General features: G+C 41.0%; 1 protein-coding gene across 8 annotated transcripts in view; it reads left to right on the top strand.

Annotated features, from left to right (window-relative positions):
* The window catches only part of KIF21A (kinesin family member 21A), a 107973-nt gene that overhangs the window by 26034 nt on the left and 57764 nt on the right, over positions 1-24175 (top strand). For all 8 annotated transcript variants that reach the window (XM_069977221.1, XM_069977200.1, XM_069977190.1 and 5 more), the window contains exons 2-8: positions 3782-4004; positions 7221-7403; positions 8878-9027; positions 15309-15443; positions 17377-17544; positions 20320-20435; positions 21417-21612. In XM_069977221.1, coding sequence (XP_069833322.1) covers positions 3782-4004; positions 7221-7403; positions 8878-9027; positions 15309-15443; positions 17377-17544; positions 20320-20435; positions 21417-21612 — 1171 coding nt within the window. The remainder of the gene's footprint in view (positions 1-3781; positions 4005-7220; positions 7404-8877; positions 9028-15308; positions 15444-17376; positions 17545-20319; positions 20436-21416; positions 21613-24175) is intronic.

Raw genomic sequence — 24175 nt, 5'->3', positions numbered from 1 at the left:
TGGACTGTCACAGCTATAATCAACTGGTGACTGCAAAGGTGACCTGATACAGCCAGTTATTGTTTGCAAAGGTCAGAAAGGCAAAGGATCAGGAAGCAGATATTAGCAGGGGACTGAGAAAGTGCTGGAATAGGAACAATATTTAAAGGGGTTGTCTGGCAAAAAAAAAAAAAAATTCATTCAAATCAACTGGTGTCAGAAAGTTATATATATTTGTAATTTACTTCTATTAACCTCTTAAGGACATATGACGTACCGGTACGTCATATGTCCTCAGGAGGTGTTCAGAGCGGGGCCGCTCTCAACCACCGCGATCCCGGGTGTCGCGTGTAGCCTGGGACCGCGGCTATTAGCTGGCACGGTCTGATCGCTGTGCCCGCTAATCAGGTAATCTGAGGCAGCTGTCAAAGTTGACAGCTGCCTCCGATTACCAGCTGCAGCACTTCCCTGGTGTCTAGTGGGGGAGACAACGTCCCGGAGGAGCGATCTCTGTACCTGCTGCCGGCCGGGGTCCGCTCCAAGATGGCACTGACCCCGGCTCGGCACTCGTTTGTTTTCGGCTGCAGCAGCCGAAAGCAAACGAGTGCCGATCTCGTTGATCTTTGCTGTATAACTATACAGCAAAGATCTCAATGAGAGATCAAAGTGTATATACTAGAAGCCCCCCAGAGGGGCTTCTAGTATAAGTGTAAAAAAAAAAAAAAAGTATTATTAGTAAAAAGCCCCCTCCCCTAATAAAAGTCTGAATCACCTCCTTTTCCCAGGTTATAAATAAAAGAAAATAAATAAATAAACATGTTTGCTATCGCCGCGTGCGTAATCACCCGAACTATTAATTAATCACATTCCTGATCTCGCACGGTAAACAGCGTCAGCGCAAACAAATCCCAGAGTGCAAAATTGCGCATTTTTGGTTGCATCAAATCCAGAAATAATTTAATAAAAAGCGATCAAAAATTCGTATATGCGCAATCAAGGTACCGATAGAAAGATCACATAATGGCGCAAAAACTGACACCTCACACAGCCCCATAGACCCATGGATAAAAGCGCTATAAGCCTGGGAATGGAACGATTTTCACCACACTTTGAATTTTTTTCTGGTTTCGCAGTGTACTTTATGCAAAAATTCAGCCTGTCATTGCAAAGTACAATTAGTGACGCAAAAAATAAGGGCTCATGTGGGTTTCTAGGTGAAAAAATGGAAGTGCTATGGCCTTTTAAACACAAGGAGGAAAAAACGAAAATGCAAAAACGAAAATTGGCCCCATCCTTAAAGGGTTAAAAAAAAATCTCAAGTCTTCCCATACTTATAAGCTACTATACGTCATACAGGAAATTGTGTTTTATTTACATTCAGACTCTGTGCTCTCTGCTGACACCTCTGGCCAAGACAGGATCTGCCCTGAGCAGGAGAGTTTTCTATGGGGATTTGCTACTGCTCTGGACAGTTGCTGACATGGACAGAGGTGTCAGCAGAGAGCACTGTGTCTGTGAGAGCACTTCCTGCTGGATATATAGTTGTGAAGTATGGTAAGACTTGAGGTTTTTAAATAGAAGTAAATTACTAATCTATTCTAATCTTATTGACACCAGTTGATTTGAAAGAAAAAAAATATCTGGACAACCTCTTTATGTAAATAAAAATGTTTGGACATCTTGTTTTAAGTCCCTTTTCACATGTCCCTGTCCGTTTTTACTGTCAAGAAATCCTGATCAGGATGCTTCAGGAAACCATCAGAAATCAGTTTTTACGTTTAGGAAAAAATCAAGGGTGTTTTCAGGATTTCTTGATGTGCATCAGAATTTCCTGAGCTCCCCAATGGGGGAATCTGCTCAAGAAATCCTGATAAAAATAGGACAGGTTCTATAACTTCCTGACCTGTTTTCCTGAACGGACACCCTTCAGTAAAAATCCTGAAGGGTGTCAGTGTTCAATGCAACCCAGTAGGTCAGGAAATCTTGACAGAAATTCCTGATAAGAAAAACGGACAGATTTTCCTGAAGTGTGAAGAGGACCTAACAGATAATGGGTTTGTGAAATAAACCTCTGTATGACACTTGATAAATCATGATTTCATGTGTTCCAATGGTGTAAAAGAAACTCTTCAGTACCTCTTAATATAGAAAAAGTATCGCATTGAAACAGGACATGACAAACACAAGCTTCTCTGTGTGGCTACAGTGACCAGGCTGTTCACTAATGCTTTTCTTCATGCTTGTAATGCCTGCATGTGGAAGCATTATAGAACACTTAGCTCTTTAGTATTTGCTTTAGCCTAACTCAACTGGAACAAACGGACTAGAAATCTTCTCTTCTGATCTTTAAGAGTAATATTATTGTCACAATGAAAGGGAATCTGTCAGCTGCAATTCACATTCTAAACTGCTGACACTGTTAGATACCTGTTAGGCCAGAGAGAAACCTGGTACCGTTCATATATCCATTTGATTTTCGCTGCAGCCTGCATTCCCCCATTCACAGCACCATCTGCAACAGAATACAAAATTGCAGCATAACCTATGGCAGAAAATCTCAAACACATTTAGACATAGACATATGTGATGAAAGGGCTTGCAGTTTTGGTTATGCCTCATCTCTCACCAGAGGAAATCTTCTATACACAAATGTGTGTCAATGGCATGCATGTCAGGAAATGGTAGCCTACACCCACTGGCTGACCTCCTGGCTTTAACACATTATCTATGTCCATAGCTCTAGACTAAATGTTATAAACAGTTCAGTAGCGTATCTCGTATCTCACAAGGCATGCTTTACAGTGTTGTGGTTCTGTCCTGGAGAAGTAACATTTGCCACAACAGATATGTTTTTTTTTAACTTGGGTATACTGTATGGAAACAAGCCCGTATACAGCCCTCTACACAGCCTTTTTTTGCCCTGTATTCAAAAACTTGAGAATCTGCATTTTTCGGAATCTTCAGGCGTTGTTTATGGCATTTACTTGGCAACTGTTCAAAGCAGGGATGTGCAGTTAGTAATTTGTTAAGTAACCAATACAATGCAAACTAGAATTTACTAAAGGCTACATGACTATAAATTTGAAGGAAGACCTTCATGAGGTCAGTGGAAATGCTGCTTTGATTTCAGACCCCCCCCCCCCCACAAAACTAACTGTAGAAAGGAGTACGGTACAGAACTGTTGTATGTCACACATTGTTTTAAAAATGGTTACATTTACAGATTATAATGCGGAAGTGGGTAGCCAAAGAAATGTTCAAAGTTGTGTAGATTCCGTTTTTGTATTCAAAAATATCATATAGTATTAGACAGCTTCAGCCTCAGGACCCTACCTATTAGATGTTTTTGCAATACCATAATTGCCTAATGTGATAGTAAAGGATCTAAGCTTAAGTAAAAGCACAAGCTTCAAGTGTCTCTCTAGAAAGAAGCATTTTTGTCTAATAACTTATAGGTATACAGAACTTCTTATATTCACTTCTATCATTGATCTGTGGAAGGTTTGTTGAAATGACAGTGCCTAGAAAGAAAGATATACAGCTACATTTGCTGTGCTTGGAAATGTCAGGAGTATGTTGTTGGTTTAATCTGACGTAATGGTAGAAAGTTATTTTTGAGCGCCTGGTATTCGTGCCAGATATTTGTGAATAGTTTGTATTCATTGCTAGAAATTACAGCTTACTGGAGATCTGAGGCCGTCTGTGTACATACTACAGAATACCCCTATAGTATAATTTTACAGTAATGTAGTATGTTCTGTAAAACTTCTTACTGACCTTTTTTTTTTTTTTTTTTCTTCAGGATTCGTCCGCAACTTGCCAAAGAAAAGATTGAAGGCTGTCATATTTGCACTTCTGTGACACCTGGTGAACCCCAAGTCTTCCTAGGAAAAGATAAGGCATTCACATTTGACTATGTCTTTGACATTGATTCCAGACAAGATGAAATCTACATGCAATGTACAGAGAAACTTATCGAAGGCTGCTTTGAAGGATACAACGCCACCGTTTTTGCCTATGGCCAAGTAAGAATACTGTATTTGGTGTTATAATTTATATTCTGCAATTCTACAACTTATTTTGGAAAAAGTGTATGTGGTGTTAAGCAAAAATATTCAACTTCCGTTAGAAATTTGGTTTATTTGCAAAATGTGAAAGCTGAACAGCTTTTGATGCAGCTTTCAAAGACTACTGCATTCTCAGGATTATTGCTTTATTAACCCCCCTTCATGACAAGTGCCTTTAGTACTCCGCCTTTTTGCTGCAAAGGTGGTGCATAACCAGACATCAGCTTCTGGCAGCTTTCCTGAAAAATCTTAGCACCTTCCTCATTAGCACTTGCACCCAGTTCATGGGTTTTCTTGCTGCCAGAAAATTTCTATGGGGTTTAAGTCAAGTGACTGTAACAACTTCTTTGGAATTATGTAAAAAAAAAAAATCTTGGAGGACTTTGAGGCATGTTTAGGTTTATTGTCCTGTTGGAAGATTCAGAGAAGTTCAAACTTTAGCTTCCTTAAGGAAAGGCGTCTTGATTTCTCCTAGGATTTCCTTATATCTTATTGAATCCATGTTGCAGGTTTGGGCTGGGTTCACACTACGTATATTTCAGTCAGTATTGTGGTCCTCATATTGCAACCAAAACCAGGAGTGGATTAAAAACACAGAAAGGATCTGTTCACACAATGTTGAAATTGAGTGGATGGCCGCCATTTAATGGCAAATATTTGCTGTTATTTTAAAACAACGGCTGTTATATTGAAATAATGGCCGTTATTTACTGTTATATGGCGGCCATCCACTCAATTTCACCATTGTGTGAACAGAGCCTTTCTGTGTTTTTAATCCACTCCTGGTTTTGGTTGCAATATGAGGACCACAATACTGACTGAAATATACGTAGTGTGAACCCAGCCTTCCAGTGACAGAGCATCACTGAGCCACTACCTTGTTACTTTAGTCAGGGTGCTGTTTATATGGTTTTCAGCATGTTGGAGCTAAATGTGCTTGTGCTTTTGAGTATTTAGGAACAGTCAGTGCATTTGCCATCTTTTTGTATCTTTTTCCTGACCTTAATCTCTTTAAATTCTTAGATTATTTTCTTGCTGTATTTCTAACATGGGGTTAGACGTCAACAATGGCCTAGCCAGTCCAGATATTTGATGTCTCTTATTTGAAAGGGAATCTGTCAGATTCAATTCACATTTCAATTTGCTGAAACTGTTAGATAGCTATTAGTTTAAGAGATACGTGGTATCTTTCATATACCTGTCTTTGCTTCCAGAATGTAGAACATTCTTTTTATTCTATAGTGAAAAGTGTCAGAGAGGCTTTCCCAAGCTCCTGATCTTCCAAGGCTGTATGTAACACCTGCCTTTTTATCCCTTACCCTGCTTGGAGCTCAGCTGCCTGTCAATCAGGCAGGTTCAGGTATGGCAGGAACAGTTAGAAGGTTTTCCAGCTTGTAACAGATCAAGATTTGGAAAGCCTCTCTGACACTTTATATATATATTATATTATTATAATATATATATATATATATATATATATATATATATATATATGTGAAAGGTACCATGTTTCTCCTAGACCTAACACCTAAATGTGATCTTTAATTATCTGTGGATTGTAGCGCCACCTATGCCTGCCCACATCGTCACCGTTGCCCCCGCCCCGTGGTGTCATTGCACATAGGCCCTGCCCCATCAGTTACCATTGGAACAGGCCAGCCTAAAAGTCTAGGCCCCACACCCTCTATGTTGGCCCATACCAATGGCCACTGAGGGGACGGGGCCTATGCATCGTTGATGTCGGGGGGGGGGGGGGGGATGGGTGTTGTCCTACAGTGGCAATATGGGCGGGACTAAGTGGCGCTGTGACCGTGAAGCGCCACCCATCCAGGTAACACAATCCACAGATAAAGATCACTTTTTAATGGAACAAGCACCATGATGTATGAGATAGAATAAGGTATGAAAACTGCAAAATTTACCCTTTACACCTGTGTAGAGAAGTAATAATGCAAAAAGGGGGTGACAGTGTCACTTTAAAGTGTGTTCTGTGTGAATAAATATGCCCTCCCCTCCCCCCCCCCAACATCTCTATTGTGACTACTTAAAGGACAAGTGCCATGAAAAACTTTTTCCCAGTAATTGAAGCACATTACAAAGTTATATAACTGTGTAATATGCTTCAATCACCTATCTGCCTCCCTTCCCTGCCTTTTCCCCCCTCCACCCCCCACCAGGAAGTGTCCTGACTCACACAGACCTGATTACTGTCGTCACCGTCACCAAGCTCTTCTCTCAGCTCCTTCTCCTGTTACACTAGCCTCCCCCCTCCTCTGCCTTGTCAGGTGACAGCTTGCTCAGCTCCCATTGGCTGAACAACTGCAAGCCATCACTTGTCACATCTCACTTGCTTATCTTCCCTCCAACTGACTCCGGCACTTAGGCAGCTCCCTCCTCCCCTCATACCCTCTCTCCCCCTCCCCTCATACCCTCTCTCCTGCTGCTGTGGACTCAGTGAAGGAGTCATATCACTAGAGAAGATAAGCTGAGGAAGCAGAGTCACCTGACAAGGAGGGGAGGGGGAGGCTGGTGTGACAGGACCTAGAGCAGCCCTCCTGCTGATGACTCATCCTCACAAGAAGGAGCTGCCTGGTGACGGTGACGACAGTAATCAGGTCTGTGTGAGTTAGGACACTTCCTGGTGGGGGGTGGAGGGGGGAAAAGACAGGGAAGGGAGGCAGATAGGTGATTGAAGCATATTACACAGTTATATAACTTTGTAATGTGCTTCAATTACTGGGAAAAAGTTTTTCATGGCACTTGTCCTTTAAATGACAATATTCCTCCTGCCTTTCTAGAAATTGCTGTACAGATTCCCCTTCACTTCCCTAGTAACTTTCACAGTAGGCTAAGCAGCCCCCTTTTCACTTGTCTAGTAGTGACAGCTTGGTTTCCCAGTGGTCTCATCAGGCCTTCTCTCATCTCAGTGTTCCCCAGTACTCTCTGCTGGGAGGAAGCAACATATAAACAACCTATTGCCGGCTGTAGGCTCCAGCAGTGGTCTGCCAGTCTACTTACAACCCAATGTGCTACTTTTGTAATTTTTGCTTTTCCTAGTTTTACAATGACCCATTTGTGCAATAAAATATATGTGGTGTCTTCATTTGCAGTTCTGCTAAATGTATAATATATTGCTGATATTACTGACTAATGTACATTTCTTTTACTATTTAGACAGGATCTGGTAAAACGTACACAATGGGAACTGGGTTTGACGTGAATATAACCGAGGAGGAGCAAGGTATCATTCCCAGAGCTGTAAGACATCTTTTCCGCCGAATTAATGAACGAAAACAAGCTGCACTAGAACAGGGTATCCCGCCACCAGATTTTAAAGTGAATGCCCAGTTCCTGGAGGTTTGTTTCATATATTTTTGCTTTTAACAGTGTAATTGACATTGTATCTGTAAGTTAATATGTTCCACGCAGGCAACCAGGTACTATATAATTGCTGAGATGAATAGGTAAAAGAGCTGCAGCAAGTAGTGCAAAAAAATCTGAATTTCTCCTTGCCTTGTCAGGCATGAATTGGACTAAAATTAGCCGTAATGACCAGGTTTTGCATTTTGCCCTAGTATTTGATTTTCTGGTGCCTAATGCATCTACCTTGTGCTAAATTCTGTTTACTGGTTTTGAGAAAATGACCCTTTCCAGGACCCAGCTAAGATTTGTCTGCGCTGCATATAGTAATTTGATTTGGTGATCCCGTGTATGAACTTTTATTGAACATACCTAATATAGGCCTTGTTGTTGAGCAGATATGTGCACCTATTTTCTTACTTTTGAAGATTTTGTTCTTTGGCTGCTTTGGCATTATGTTGCTAATATTTATGTAAACTACAAAGTGTAGCTCAAAAACTGTATGTGCAATTTTACTATTACTATACTATACTATAAATGGCTGAGATGGGAATACCCCTAGGAACTACTCTTTTGATAAACTACAACCAAGCATAAAAAATACTTCGTAATATATTTTATCAGATAAAAATGCAACTGGGAGAATTTTCCCAGGACTGGATCCAGCTTTTCCCAGCACCCCGTGAGGAGCAGCAGTGAGTTAAAAGGCAGCCGGCTAATGAGCGGATTGCAGAGATATTGAAGCACTTTTGATTGTTAGTGTAAATTTGCTTATCTCTAGACAGAAAGATACAGACAGACATGGAGACAGGGCTGCAGCTTGTATGCTTCGGGCCAGGGCTGCGGCCGGGTAACATATCTGCAGCAGAATGAAAATTCTGCTGCGAGTATGTGACCCCATAGGCCTTCATGATACCAGGATCCGCAGCGGATTTTGCTGCAGACTCGCAGTGTGAAATTCGCTGCTGATCCGGTACATCTTAAGGCACCCTAAAAGGTTATCCAAGATTAGAAAAAGCACAGCTACTTTCTTGAAAAACAGCACCACCCCTGTCTTCAAGTTGTGCGTGGTATTGCAGTTCAGCTCCGTTGACTCCATTGAACTGAGCTGCAAAACCACCTCCAAACTGAAGACAAGAGTGGTGGTGTTTATGGTACAAAGTGGCCATGTTTTTCTAAGCCTGGGTAACCAAGTTTAGTGAATGATGGGTGCGGTGAATGATTACTATGACCCTGCTGTTTGACAGTTTTTATTTATTCTCTCTTGCGCTTGCTAAGGGAAAAACTGGGGACAAAATGCCAGATACTAGTGATAGAATGGCCATAAATTATGCTACTACTTATGTGTACACACGCATCAGCTTATCCCGAAAAGTTACTTGGAAGTGCAAATTTGCTTTAACTAACTTTGACTGCATAACCTGTTTTAATTTTTTTTTAATATGGTTCTTTTTTTGTTTCTGGGCTATAGCTTTATAATGAAGAGGTACTTGATTTGTTTGACACAACACGGGATATTGAAGCCAGGAACAAAAAATCTAACATAAAGATCCATGAAGATTCCAGTGGAGGAATTTATACAGTTGGAGTAACAACACGTAATGTGGCCTCTGAGGCAGAGGTGTGTGCCTTTCCCCGCTCTCCAGGAACAGTTTTTTGTTTATTTAATATTGTTTTACCATAATCTGTTTCCATTCAATGACAACAAAGAAGTGTGTATAGCCCCAGGTGTCGCCTATTTGTATAGAAATGTGGTTCAAATGTGGCATCATCGAATATGGGAGCTGTAAAATATTGTTTGACATTATTTAAAGGCAAATGAGCAGCAGGTTAGAAGCTCCCTGAAAGCTGAGGATCATCATTTTTTTTTTTTTTTTAAGCGGCACTATCAGCAGGTTCGGGCCAGTGAACCTGCTGATATGTGCCAGACGCTATTTACCTTAGGACAGCAGTGCCACTGTTTATACTCTTGTGGGGTCCGGTACTGGGCAGATTTTGGATGATTGTTGATATGCTAATTAGCGGGTTTGGGGCATTTGGGGCGTTCCCCATGCTCCCGGAGCACCCGCTTGGCACGCCTAGCCTGGCCTCTCGGCCCGCCTACTATACATATTCATATATGCATAGTTAGGCCGCTTGTTACAGGCTGCTCCCTGCTTATGCACAGTAACAAGCGGCCTAACTATGCATATATGAATATGTATAGTAGGTGGGCCGGGAGGGCAGGCTAGGTGGGCCGAGCGGGTGCTCTGGGCACATGGGGAACGTCCCAAATGCTCGGAACCCGCTAATTAGCATATGAACAACCATCCAAAATCTGCCTAGTTCCGGCCCCACAAGGATGTAAACAGCGGCACTGCGGTCCTAAGGTAAATAGCTGCTGGCACATATCAGCAGATTCACTGGCCAGAACCTGCTGATAGCTTTAACTTGATCCTTACCTTACAGTGATGAGGGCTGGAGTGATGTCACGGCAGAACACGCTTCAATATTTATCATGAGGGGGCGGGCAGGTGGATCAGTGCACTGTGGGCTTTAGTGCTGCGTTAATGAATCGCCCAATTTACATATTAATAAAATGGAAGGTTTAATGAAAATGGGTGTTTTCGTCACGATGGGAACATAAGAGCAGGTTGTAGTCTTCCAACCTGCTGTTAGATCTGTAGTATCTGTAAAATCTTTTTTATGTAGCAGCTTTCATTTTTTTGTATTAGAAACGACGTCTAAATATATAAAAGAGCCGGCTATACCCTTGATTTAATAAATGTTTTATGTCAGGTTTTGCAGTAATGCTCATCTTAGAAATATCATGATGTGGTAGCACAGCTCTGATTCTTGTCTGATATTTTTCCAGCCTCAACTGTAAGTCAATTAGAGGGAAATGATTTATTACCCGGCTTCATAGCAGAGATTCCATCTCCTGACTGCAGCAATGACTAGGGTGTGGCTGCAGATCTGCTGTATCTAATGGAACTGACTGTGGGAAGATTTATTATATCATCATGCAGCTGTGAAACTGTAACAAAGCCGGTCAACCCTACAGATATGGCAGATTTAAATGCACCTTATGGCTATGTTCACACACAATATTTATTTTTGCTCAGTATTTGGTCAGTATTTTTTAACCAAAACCAGGAGTGGATTAAAAGCACAGAAAGGCTATGTTCACAAACTGTTGGAATTTAGTGGATGGATGTTATTAAACAGCAAATAACGACCATTATTTCAAAACAACTTTTTAAATTACAATAACAGCAATTATTTGCCAGTAAATGGCGGCTATCCACTAAATTTCAACAGTGTAAGAACATAGCCTTTCTGTATTTTCAATCCACTCCTGGTTTACGTTGCAAAATACTGACCAAAATACTGTTTGGAAACATAGCCTATAATATTATCTGGTATACGTTTTATGTTTATACAAGGTGCATACACTGCAAATCTTCTGCAGCATTTCTGCATTAAAAAAGCTTATTTAAAATCTGTTTTGCAAACACTGTAGATTTTCTTCTGAAATAAGTATGCAGCATATCTGCCCCATGTAAACAAAGGGAATTAAGACCAATAATTCAAATTATGAAAACCATGCGTGGGACCATTCAGGAATTCCTAAAGAAGAGTCATGAAGGAGGGCTCTGTTTCTCCTTGTCCTGCTGGGCTTGATTGACAGTAGGGTGAGGAATATCAATTAAGTCCTGCAAAACTGAGCCGTAGAGAGACGGCCTCATTGACTTTTGCCTTGCCTTTCCAAAGGAATGCAACAACAGGTTTCCTTTAAAGGGGTATTATGGCCAGGACCCCTTCTTTTGAAATGCTTTGGGAGAGGCTGTGTGAAAACAATTACATCCACTCACCTCCCTGGCTCCAGCACGATCACCCGCATTCCGCTGCTCCAGTCCCTGGTTGTGTGGCCTTTTCCTGGTCTTGAGATGGTATGTTTTAGGGCCCTTTACCACAGTAACGATAATCTGCCCCATTCGGCCGATTATCTCTCTGTGAAATAGAGAGAACGATCAGCCGATGATCGTGTCATCGGCTGATCGTTCATTTAGGGCCAGACCTAAAATCATCGTTCGCCCACCGTGCATCGCTATGGTTGAATAGCGGTGCACGGCGGGCAACCGAACATTTGAGAAGCAGCAGCAGCAGCATACATTACCTGTCAGGGTTTCTGCTCTGCTCTTCCTCCCCGGGTCCCGCGCGCTCTGGCTTCAGAATGGCCTGTAAGCTGACGGAGCGCTCAGCCAATCACAGGCCAGGACCCCCGCGGCCTGTGATTGGCTGAGTGGCCTGTCAGCTGACAGGCCATTCTGAAGCTAGAGCGCGCCGGACCGGGGGAGGAGGACGGAGCGGAGACCTGACAGGTAATGTATTGTGCAAGAACTGCAAGGTTATCGGTAACGATGTCCCTGCAGCCCTCGCTCAACGATCATCGGGCAAAAACGATCATCGCGGAATAGGCCCAGTAAATGAGCGTCGATCTAGCAGATCGGCGCTCGTTTACATCGTTGATCGGGCTCTCCTCGGCCCTTGAAATAGTACCCTTGGGCTTGCTCAGCCATTCAGTTGCTGTAGCGGAGTCCTGCCGCTGACTGCCAGTGGGCCTGCAACGTCATGTCTTAAGACCAGGAAGTGGCTACACACTGGCGGACCAGAGCAGTGGAATGAAGCTGACAGTGCTGAGCCAAGGAGATAAGTGGATGTAATTGTTTTCAACCGTCCCCTTCCCGGTATACCCCTTTTAGTTGTGTATTTTAATGAACACTTGTGATATTCTGCTGTGTGGGAGCTTTGTTTTTGTTCTGCCTATGTTTTCCTTGCTGGAAAAGCAAGTTTCAGCTTTCCATACAATAATCAAACATGAAACTAAATATCTTTTTATTGCTCATAAAGCTGTTTTGTTTTCTTATATCTGAGCCCTAAGGGTTTTTTCACAGATTGCGGTTTTGCTGTGGTTTTGCAAAAATTACAGCAAATAAATCCTAACAAAACAATGTGTCACTAGGCCCATAGTCGCTTGTTATATAGTTACTTTGCATAAGAATGTCTATTCTTTTTGCCTTTTTACTAGTGAATTTTTTGTATTACCTTTTATATTGTTTGGATTCAGAAACACGGGATATTATCTATTTTATTTTTGTTGCCTTTTTGTTGATTTTTTTGTTGTTGTTGCCTTTAGCAACCAAAGACGTTTAACCCCTTAAAGACAGAGCCAATTTCGATTTTTGCGTTTTCGTTTTTTCCTCCTTGTGCTTAAAAGGCCATAGCACTTGCATTTTTCCACCCAGAAACCCACATGAGCCCTTATTTTTTGCGTCACTAATTGTACTTTGCAATGACGGGCTGAATTTTTGCATAAAGTACACTGGAAAACCGGAAAAAAAAATAAATGTGTGGTGAAATTGAAAAAAAAAAATTTGGGGAAATGTGTTTTTACGCCATTCGCCCTGGGGTAAAACTGACTTGTTATATATGTTCCTCAAATTGTTACGATTACAACGATATGTAACATGTATAACTTATATTGTATCTGATGGCCTGTAAAAAATTCAAACCATTGTCAACAAATATACGTCACTTAAAATCGCTCCATTCCCAGGCTTATAGCGCTTTTATCCTTTGGTTTACGGGGCTGTGTCAGGTGTCATTTTTTGTACCATGATGTTTACTTTCTATCAGTACATTGATTGCGCATATACGACTTTTTGATCGCTTTTTATTACAATCTTTCTGGATTTGATGCGACCAAAAATGCGCAATTTTGCACTTTGGGATTTTTTGGCACTGACGCCGTTTACCGTGCGAGATCAGGAATGTGATTAATTAATAGTTCGGGCGATTACGCACGCGGCGATAGCAAACATGTTTGTTTATTTATTTACTTTTATTTATAACCTGGGAAAAGGGGGGTGATTCTGACTTTTATTGGGGGAGGGGGCTTTTTATTGACAACAACACTTTTTTTTTAACTTTTACACTTATACTAGAAGCCCCCCTGGGGGACTTCTAGTATAAGTGCACTGATCTCTCATAGACATCTCTGCAGCATAGATATGCTGCAGAGATCCATAAGATAGGCACTCGTTTACTTCTGGCTGCTGCAGCCGGAAGTAAACGAGTGCCGAGCCGGGGACGGCGCCATGTTGGAGTGGTCCCCGGCCGGCTTCAGACAAGGAGATCGCTCCTCTGAGATAACGTCCCGGGGGAGCGATCTCCGCCACTAGACACCAGGGAACGGCTGAATCTGGTAATCAGATGCAGCTGTCATGTTTGACAGCTGCATCTGATTACTATATTAGCGGGCGCGGCCCCGCTCTGAACACCCTTACCGGCAATAGGGCGAAAATATACGCCCTTTGTCGTTAAGGGGTTAAAGGGGTACTCAAGCGATATATATTTTTTTTCCTTTTAAATCAACTGGATAAAAAATGTCCAGTCTTCCAGTACTTATCAGCTGCTGTATGTCTTGCAGAAAGTGGTGTATTGTTTCCAGTTTGATAAAATGCTCTCTGCTGCCACCTCTGTGCACGATAAGAACTGTCGTAAGCAGTAGCAAATCCCCATAGAAAACCTCTGACAGCAGAGCACTGTGTAAGACTGGAAATAATACATCCCTTCCTGCAGGACATACAGCAGCTGATAAGTACTGGAAGACTTGAGATTTTTTAATAGAAGACAATTACAAATCTCAGGCACTTTCTGAAATCAGTTGATTTAAAGGACATTTTCTTTCCTGGAGTACCCTTTTAAGAGAGAAAAGCTGCCACGTCAACTACGACCGTTTAAGGTGCCTATGCATCCTCGATTTAACGTTGATGATTTCAAGCGAAATGTATAAAACCAATCTAATACAAACTACGTTTTAGTCAACAGATGACAGACTGTTATTGGCTAAAAAAAAAAAGTCGTCTGTGTTGAAATTTTTTGGATGATTGATGGATGAAGAATCTAAAAGGCCCCATTATCTGCTTAAGAATTATGGGCTGGCAGCTGTGCATTACTCTCTGTAATGGTGCGTTTACACAGAGAGATTTATCTGAAACATTTTTTTAGGCCAAAGCCAGGAATGGATTTGAAAAGAGGAGAAATCTCAGTCTTTCCTTTATGACCTGTTCTCTGTTCATAGTCTGTTCCTTGCTTTGGCTTCAAAGATCTGTCAGATAAATCTCTCTGTGTAAACATGCCGTAATAGCTGTTGCGCGGCTGAAGGCTAATTAAAGGGTATTCTGGCATCAGTACATAGAAAATAATAAAGATGTTATGCTTACCTCTCCGCTCCCCCAGTGTCGTCCTTCTGCGTCTCTGCACAGACAAACCTGTCTCTGCGGTAACAGCTCACTCAGCCACTCACTGACCAAGACAGAACAGTGGTCTGTCACTGCAGAGACTGGTTCATTTGTAGAAGCAGTCAGCACATGATGCTGAGGCATGGCAGGAGGACATCAGGAGAGCGCAGAGAGGTAAGAATAACATTGTTTTATTTTTTATTGAAAGAGCTACATGGACATCTAGGAGAACGTTGCTTGCTTATCCTGTGCGTTGGACCATCTAATATGGTTTTTAGTTCAAGAAAGATCTTTCACTAATGAGAGATTTTTTGGGAAATATTGTCAGGATGTTTCAGAGTAATGTAAGAAAGTTCCCAGGATATTCACTAAACAATTTTAGAATATTGCTGATGTCATTGATCGTGTAATGTGTATGGCTTCTCACAGTGTTTTGTTTGACCAGAAACCTACTTTTATCTAATGTGTATGGCCACCTTTAGTTTTAGACAGTTTTTACTTGTTTCTTTTAAGTATTTATGACTCTATTACAAACCAGATTTCTTATATGCCTAGCTAATTACAGATTATATATATATATATATATATATATATATATATTTTCTTTTTCTTTCAGATGATGCAGTGTTTGAAGCTTGGTGCCTTATCTAGAACTACTGCCAGTACGCAAATGAATGTGCAGAGTTCTCGGTCACATGCCATATTTACAGTCCACCTATGTCAAACCCGAGTTTGTTCAAAACTTGATGCAGTATGTATAACCGTTTTCTTAGCCAAAAAACATCCAATGTTAATAAATTACAGAAACCCTTATGTTCTGCTGATGTGGTGAATGCCCCTTCCTATACTTTATAGATTTGTTCATAAAACTGTTGTTAAACCTAAATGATTCTTTTTTTTCCAGTATAATAGTTCCAATTTAACCTTCCTAATTAAAAGCCTTGTATGACCACTTCTAAAGAAAGAAATTTGTGGAGTGACGTTATAATGTGTATAGCCACCTTAAGGGTATATTCACACGGACGGGCTCGCAGCGATATTCTCGCTGCGAGCCCGGCAGGTCCTGGCAGTTCCCATACACTACATACTTGCTGCGGTCTAAACGACCGCAGCGAGTATGTAATTATTCCGCCCTTAACCCCTTCTGCTCCCCCGCTGTGTATATACTTTACCTGTCCTCGCTGCACGGGTCCGGCGTCCTGCTCTCCCGCCCGGCCAATCAGTGGCTGCGGCTGGGCAACACACTGATTGGCCGGACAGGAGAGCAGGACGCCGGACCCGTGCAGCGAGGACAGGTAAAGTATATACACAGCGGGGGAGCGGAAGGGGTTAAGGGCGGTATAATTACATACTCGCTGCGATCGTTTAGACCGCAGCAAGTATGTAGTGTATGGGAACTGCCAGGACCCGCCGGGCTCGCAGCGAGAATCTCGCTGCGAGCCCGTCCGTGTGAATATACCCTAAAGGAGAAGTCTGGCCATTTTAAAAAATTGTCACCTGGAAGGGGCAGGGGTAACATAAACGATCATGTTCATGAAGCACCATGTGACAGGCTTCAGGACCCCCACCGGAAGGCATTTTCCCTTGAGTTCCGATGATACGGAACTGGGTTGTGACATCTGCTGTGAAGGAGATCCTGGAGCCCGGTGGGGGTCCTGGAGCAGCAATCCAGTGCGGCAACATCACAGGGAGCCCTTTGAATTTTTTTTTAAAGCGACTCTGTACCCACAATCTGGCCCCCAAACCACTTGTACCTTCGGATAGCTGCTTTTAATCCAAGATCTGTCCTGCGGTCCGTTTGGCAGGTGATGCAGTTATTGTCTTAAAAAACAACTTTTAAACTTACAGCCTCTTGCCCTACAGGCGTGGCTTAGAATATCTGTGCCCTAACTTTGCACCACCCCTCCGTCCCTCCTCCCCACCCTCTTCATCATTAGCAATGCCACTGGAACATTTTCTCCATGCTGAACATTTGCACAGGTGCCTTAACGATCCAGCCCATGTGTCGGGCCGACACAGCTGACGAATAGTAGGCAATCTGCCTGGAGCATTCCTAATGATGAGGAGGAGGGGAGGAGGGACAGAGAGGGTTTGCCAGCCTAATGCATACACAATCTAGGCCACTCCCGTAGGGCACGGGCTACCAGTTTAAAAGTTTCTTTTTTAGAACAATAACTGCATCACCTGCCAAACGGACCGCAGGACAGATCTTGGATTAAAAGCAGCTATCCGAAGGTACAAGCGGTTGGGGGGGTCAGATTGTGGGTACAGAGTCACTTTAAAAGCAGCTATGTGAAGGTACAAGCGGTTTGGGGGGGTCAGATTGTGACTTCACAATCTCTTTAAGGGTGCCTTCACACCTACCGTGTCGCAGCAGAAAATCCGCTGCGGATCCGCAGCAGATTTAACTAAATGAATGAACACAGCATTAAATCCGCACTTACAAATCTGCTGCGGATCCGCAGCGGATTTGACAGTGCGTACTTAATGCTGTGTTCATTCATTAAGCTAAATCTGCTGCGGATCCGCAGCGGATTTTCTGCTGCGATACGGTAGGTGTGAAGGCACCCTAAATCTCTGGACTTCTCCTTTAGGTCTTGTGAAACTAAGTAAATCATCTTTGTTTTTTTATTGCTACCTAAATATTCTCTCTTAAAGCTTTTTTCCTCCCTTTTCTTTTACAGGAGAATGACTTAGATAATAGGATAACATCAGAGTCCACACAAATGAATGAGTTTGAAACTCTTACTGCCAAGTTCCATTTTGTTGATTTGGCTGGCTCAGAGCGACTTAAACGTACAGGAGCTACAGGAGACAGAGCTAAAGAAGGAATTTCTATCAACTGTGGTCTAGTAAGATTAAGGGCTTATTTCACAATAGACTACTGTATAACTAGCTTCCTTGCCATTGAATTCACTAATCCTTTTTGGAAAAAAAAAGTTACAACTATAAAAGGTTATGTGAGCTTTATTACACTGACTAAAGTGGCATTGGGTATAATCACTAATATACATAGTTAGATGAGTCAATGGCTAGATCGGGCCAAGAAGCAGCTTAGTAGCTTCTCACCCTATCAATCAGACCCCTGAATAAATCTGTTCTCACATAAGCCAATCCTTATTTGACATGCTTGAGATAGAACATGGAAATGTAGTGCTAAAAATTTGTGGACAAATCTATTGAAATTTTAAACTTTTTATTTATTTTTACTTTACATGATAATTTCAATAATTTTACAATATTTATATACTTTAAGTTCAGTAACTGTTCATATGTATTACAATACTTCTCTTGTTGATCTAAGAGCTATAGTCTGCCAGCAGTCTCAATAGTCTGAAATTCTGAGAAGCGTAGTCTAACACCTAGCACTGCCTAGTCATTTTAAAATAAATATATATATTTTTTAATTTATTTACTTATTAATTTTTTAGGGTCAGACTGAAAACTGAAAGATTTCAGGATTTGATTTACTGATGCTGCAAATCATTAATTGTATACTATAGTTATACAATTGTACAATATATACTTTTTAATTAAATTTTTCATGGTTTTAGTATCTCTGCTTGCTGTCAATAAATGAGAAGCTTTATTTTCATCTGCAGAGGCTGAGATATCTGTATTATGTGTATTTTAAAATAAAAGTGTATTGTGGTTTATGAATTTGTATTTGGTGAAAGTGGAAAATATATTTTAAGATTTTATTGGCAGTTCCTGTAAACCATTTTATTTTATAAGAATATCTCTCTCTGTGAGTTGGGAACCTGTCATGGCCTTCATGCTGCCTGGATCATGAGTCATTGGGGCTGTTCCTGGTAACTTCTCTATGCCCCACCAGCATAATTGATAGACCTCCCTCTGTAAGTATATAGGGAGAGATCTACATTGGTTTGCAATAAATTAGAATATCAACAAAAAATTTTTTTTTCAGTAATTCAAAAAGTGACCTCATATATTCTATAGAGTCATTACATACAGAGTGAACTTTTTCTTTTGTTTATTTCTGTTAAAGTTGATGATTATGGATTACAGCCAAGAAAAACCAAAAAGTCAGTATTTCAGAAAATTAGTATTATTAACCAAAAACACCTGCAGTGGCTTCCTAAGTGTTATAAAAGGTCCCTTAGTCTGGTTCAGTATGCAACACAATCATGGGGAAGACTGCTGACTTGACAGATGTCCAGAAGGCAGTCATTCACACACTCCACAAGGAGGGTAAGCCACAAAAGTTCATTGCTAAAGAAGCTGGCTGTTCTCAGAGTTCTGTATCAAAGCATATTGATGGAAAGTTGAGTGGAACAAAAAAGTGTGGTAGAAAAAGGTGCACAAGCAGCCTGGAGAACCGCAGTCTTAACAGGATTGTAACAAAAATGCAGGTAAAAAATTTGGAAGAGATTCACAAAGAGTGGACTGCTGCTGGAGTCAGTGCTTCAAAGGCCACCACATACAGACGTCTGCAGGACATGAGCTACAAGTGTTGCATCCCATGTGTCAAGCCACTCCTAACCAATAAACAATGCCAGAAGCGTCTTATCTGGGCCAAAGAAAAGAAGAACTGGACTGTTGATCAGTGGCCCAAGGTGCTGATTTCAGATGAAAGTAAATTTTGCATTTCATTTGGAAATCAAGGTCCCAGAGTCTAGAGGAAGAGTGGAGAGGCACACAATCCAAGCTGCTTGAGGTCTAGTGTGAAGTTTCCACAATCAGTGATGGTTTGGGGAGCCATGTCATCTGCTGGTGTAGGTTCACTGTGTTTCATCAACACCAAAGTCAACGCTGCTGGCGTCTACCAGGAAATTTGAGGGCACTTTATGCTTCCCTGTGCTGAAAAGATTTTTGGAGATGGAATTTTCATCTTCCAGCAGGATTTGGTGCCTGTCCACACTGCCAAAAGTACCAATACCTGGTTTCCTAACCACAGCATCACTGTGCTTGCTTGGCCAGCAAACTCGCCACACCTTAACCCCATAGAGAATTTATGGGGTATTGTCAAGAGAAAGATGAAAGAAACCAGACCCAACTATGCAGACGAGCTGAAGGCCGCTATCAAAGCAACCTGGGCTTCAATAATATCTTTGCAGTGCCATCAGCTGATCGCCTCCATGCCACGGTGCATTGATGCCGTCATTCATGCAAAAGGTGCCCTGACCAAGTATTGAGGGCATTTACTGAAGACTTTTCATTTGGTCGACATTTCTGTTAAAAACCTTTTTTTTTTTTTTTTCAGTTGGTTTTATATAATATCCTAATTTTCTGAAATACTGACTTTTGGGTTTTTCTTGGCTGTAATCCATAATCATTAACAGAAATAAACACTTGAAAAGGTTCACTCTGTATGTAATGACGCTATAGAATATATGAGGTCACTTTTTGAACTGAATTACTGGAAAAAACATTTTTTTGTTGATATTCTAATTTATTGCAAACATCAGAATTGGTGGGGCAGGAAAAAGGTATTTAGGACTTTCTCGCTGACTTGTAACTCGGGCAGCATGAAAGCCATGGCAGGTTGCTTTTAATCCGGAGCCACTGATTGTCACAGTTTCCACTGATGTACTCAGTCTGTATAAGTAAGTTTCAATAGTAAATTTAAGATATTCTCTAATATGGGTAATATTTTTATTTCTTAGCTGGCTCTTGGAAACGTGATAAGTGCTTTAGGGGACAAAAGTAAAAAAGTAACACATGTGCCTTATAGAGATTCCAAGCTGACAAGGCTACTTCAGGACTCCCTTGGTGGTAACAGGTATATATCCTTTTTGTTCATGTTTGAACATGTTTCAGTTTTTGTATTTCTCTTAGGGCCTGTTCAGGTGTTCATTGAATGCACACTGACAGTTTTATTGCTTTCTTGCTTATACGTAGAAATACATTATTACTACTCTTTACACACACAGGCATCAGATACAATGTACAGGTGTTTTTATAACATCACACACTTCGTAAATATATATAAGCATACCTATGCATATCAGTGTTAAAATTGCTTTCCCATTAACAAAAGTTACATTATGAAGCTTTAATTTTCGGTTTCAATTTAGGCTGGACTCACACTGCATTTTTTGCAGTCCATTTAATGCATCCATATAATGGGAAAAAAACCTGATGAAAAAACAGACCTATCTGTTTGGATCTGTATTTCCATTGACTTGGTGATCAATGACGTAGTTCACCACGTTTTTGTGTATAGTAAAAGTAACCATTTAAAAATGGATCAGTTACACAGACTGCATATACACAGTGTGAACGTGACAGACTTCTTCATTTAATGGTTTGTGTGGCAAAAGGCTGTATGTTTACATCAGTTTCATAAATGAATGGATAATGTATTATGGCAAAGGCTCTGTTCACACTAAGTGCTTTTTCTTTTTAACATGACGTCTGCATTTTAATTGACCTCAGTGCACTTTACCACATTTTATTTGACCTTAATGCAATGCATTGAAGTCAATGGAATTACGGACATCCAATCCACACAGTGTATAAAATGACGGATGTTGTCTGTGCGTACGTCAAAATAATGATCATGTCAATCATGTCATTTTTTAACTCAAAATGATGGCTGTTATTTAAAAAAAAAAAAAGAAAGAAAGGAAAAAGACGTCATGCAAACATAGCCATACAGTGCTAATTTCTATAAACCTTGTAAATACAATATTTTGTCATTTCTAGATTTTTCGGAGAAAATAACTGTTTTACTACAACATTTTTTATCTTTATTTTATAGCCAAACTGTAATGATTGCATGTGTGAGCCCTTCAGATAGGGATTTTATGGAGACGCTGAACACACTTAAATACGCTAATAGAGCAAGAAATATAAAGAACAAAGTCATGGCTAACCAGGACCGAACAAGTCAACAAATAAATGCACTTCGAAATGAAATTACAAGACTTCAGATGGAACTGATGGAGTATAAAACGGTAGGATGGGAAAAGGATAGCAAGGCATATTACTAAATGTTGGCATTTTTTGCCAATGAGATTGGCTTATTTTTATGAGATTTTTTTTTTGTGTTTCTTTTTTTTCCTTTTTTATTGCCAACCTATACTAGGCAGTCGGATTGACCAATGATAATCAAGGTCATATGTAGGGTCAAGCTAGGGTACAGCGTCCCCTGGAAGAGTGGGCTATAATCCCATCCTCTCCTGCTGTGTTGTGACATACACAGAATCTGTAAAAAAAAAAAAAAAAAAAATATACAACAGGGTCTGGTGATGCAGCACTTTTTTTTTATTATGTTTCACCCACCCCCAGCTGATTTTGCTGGACTTCTCCTTTAAATCTGCCTAAACTAATAACCGTATGTTGCTCTTAACTGAACCAGAAAAAAGTATGTATGCAAAAAGGGCAATAGCACACCAGGTCAATTTAAATATCTTTATTTGGCAATAAAATAAGCAAAAGAAACACCTGAAAAATTTAAAAACACTTAAAAAACAGACCAAGGAACCATGATTATAATCATGTTCACAGGGCCAGTAGAGGAGAAAAATGCACTCCAAATAAATGTCTCAATCCCTATAATAGCATCATAATGCTAGACAAGCAGGTAATGCCATCCTAGTACGTGTAAACCAAATAATCCTGGTCTTAAGTATATAGTCATGGCCAAAAGTTTTGAGAATGATACAAATATTAACTTTTTTCAAAGTCTACTGCTTCAGTTTTTAAAATGGCAATTTGCATATACTCCAGAATGTTATAAAGAGTGATTAGCTAAACAGCAATTACCTGCAAAGTCAATATTTGCCTAGAAAATGAACTTTATCCCCCAAAACACATTTCAACATCATTGCAGCCCTGCCTTAAAAGGACCAGCTAACATTGTTTCAGTGATTGCTCGATTAACACAGGTGTGGGTGTTGATGAGGACAGGGCTGGAGATCAATCTGTCATGATTAAGTAAGAATGACACCACTGGACACTTTAAAAGGAGGCCGGTGCTTGGCATCATTGTTTCTCTTCTGTTAACCATGGTTATCTCTAAAGAAACACATGCAGTCATCATTGCACTGCACAAAAATGGCCTAACAGGGAAGAGTATCCCAGCTAGAAAGATTGAACCTTAGTCAACAATCTATCGCATCATCAAGAACTTCAAGGAGAGAGGTTCCATTGTTGCCAAAAAGGCTCCAGGACGCCCAAGAAAGACCAGCAAGCGCCAGGACCGTCTCTTAAAAGTCTTTTAGCTGCGGGATCGGGCTACCAGCAGTGCAGAGCTTGCTCAGGAATGGCAGCAGGCAGGTGTGAGTGCATCTGCACGCACTGTGAGGCGGAGACTCTTGGAGAAAGGCCTGGTCTCAAGGAGGGCAGCAAAGAAGCCGCTTCTCTCCAGAAAAAACATCAGGGACAGACTGATATTCTGCAAAAGGTACAGGGAGTGGACTGCTGAGGACTGAGGTAAAGTCATTTTCTCTGATGAATCCCCTTTCCGATTGTTTGGGACATCTGGAAAACAGCTTATTCGGAGAAGATGAGGTGAGCTCTACCACCAGTCTTGTCTCATGCCAACTGTAAAGAATCCTGAAACCATTCATGTGTGGGGTTGCTTCTCAGCCAAGGGAATCGGCTCTCATAGTCTTGCCTAAAAACACAGCCATGAATAAAGAATGGTACCAGAATGTCCTCCAAGAGCAACTTCACCCAACCGTCCAAGAGCAGCTTGGCGATCAACAATACCTTTTACAGCATGATGGAGCACCTTGCCATAAAGCAAAGGTGATAACTAAATGGCTCAGGAAACAAAACATAGAGATTATGGGTCCATGGCCTGGAAACTCCCCAGATCTTAATCCCATTGAGAACTTGTGGTCAATCATGAAGAGACTGGTGGACAAACAAAAACCAACAAATTCTGACAAAATGCAAGCATTGATTGTGCAAGATTGGACAGCTATCAGTCAGGATTTGGTCCAGAAGTTGATTGAGAGCAGCCAGGGAGAATTGCAGAGGTCCTGAAGAAGAAGGGTCAGCACTGCAAATAGTGACTTGCTGCATTAACTCATTCTAGCTGTCAATATAAGCTTTTGTTACTCATAATATGATTGCAATCTTATTTCTGTATGTGATGAAAACATCTGACAAACACACATAAAAACCAGAGGGCAGCAGATCATGTGAAAATATAATATTTGTGTCATTCTCAAAACTTTTGGCCATGACACTATAACATAGATAGAAGCCTGAAGGTAAAGTGCCAGTGCAGAGTACCATGTAAGAGATTTATATCAATAAAATACAAGAAAATAGTAATGTACAGAGCCCTACCACACAATTAACATGTCCCCTGATACAGATAAATGTCACAATATTAGCAGTAAAATGTAAACACAGGGAAAATGTAATATGGGTTGACACCATTGGGCCGTAGTTACTGGTCATTTGCCTCTCCCCTCCTGTCCTTGTCCATTTATTTCCAAGTCTTGTCTTTTTTCATCTATTTTTTTGTATAGCTGTTTGTCCTAGTGCCGTCGACCCATATTT

The sequence above is a fragment of the Dendropsophus ebraccatus genome, chromosome 1, assembly GCF_027789765.1.
Source record: "Dendropsophus ebraccatus isolate aDenEbr1 chromosome 1, aDenEbr1.pat, whole genome shotgun sequence".
In the NCBI taxonomy this organism is placed as follows: domain Eukaryota; kingdom Metazoa; phylum Chordata; class Amphibia; order Anura; family Hylidae; genus Dendropsophus; species Dendropsophus ebraccatus.
This window is presented reverse-complemented; position numbering and strand designations above follow the sequence as displayed.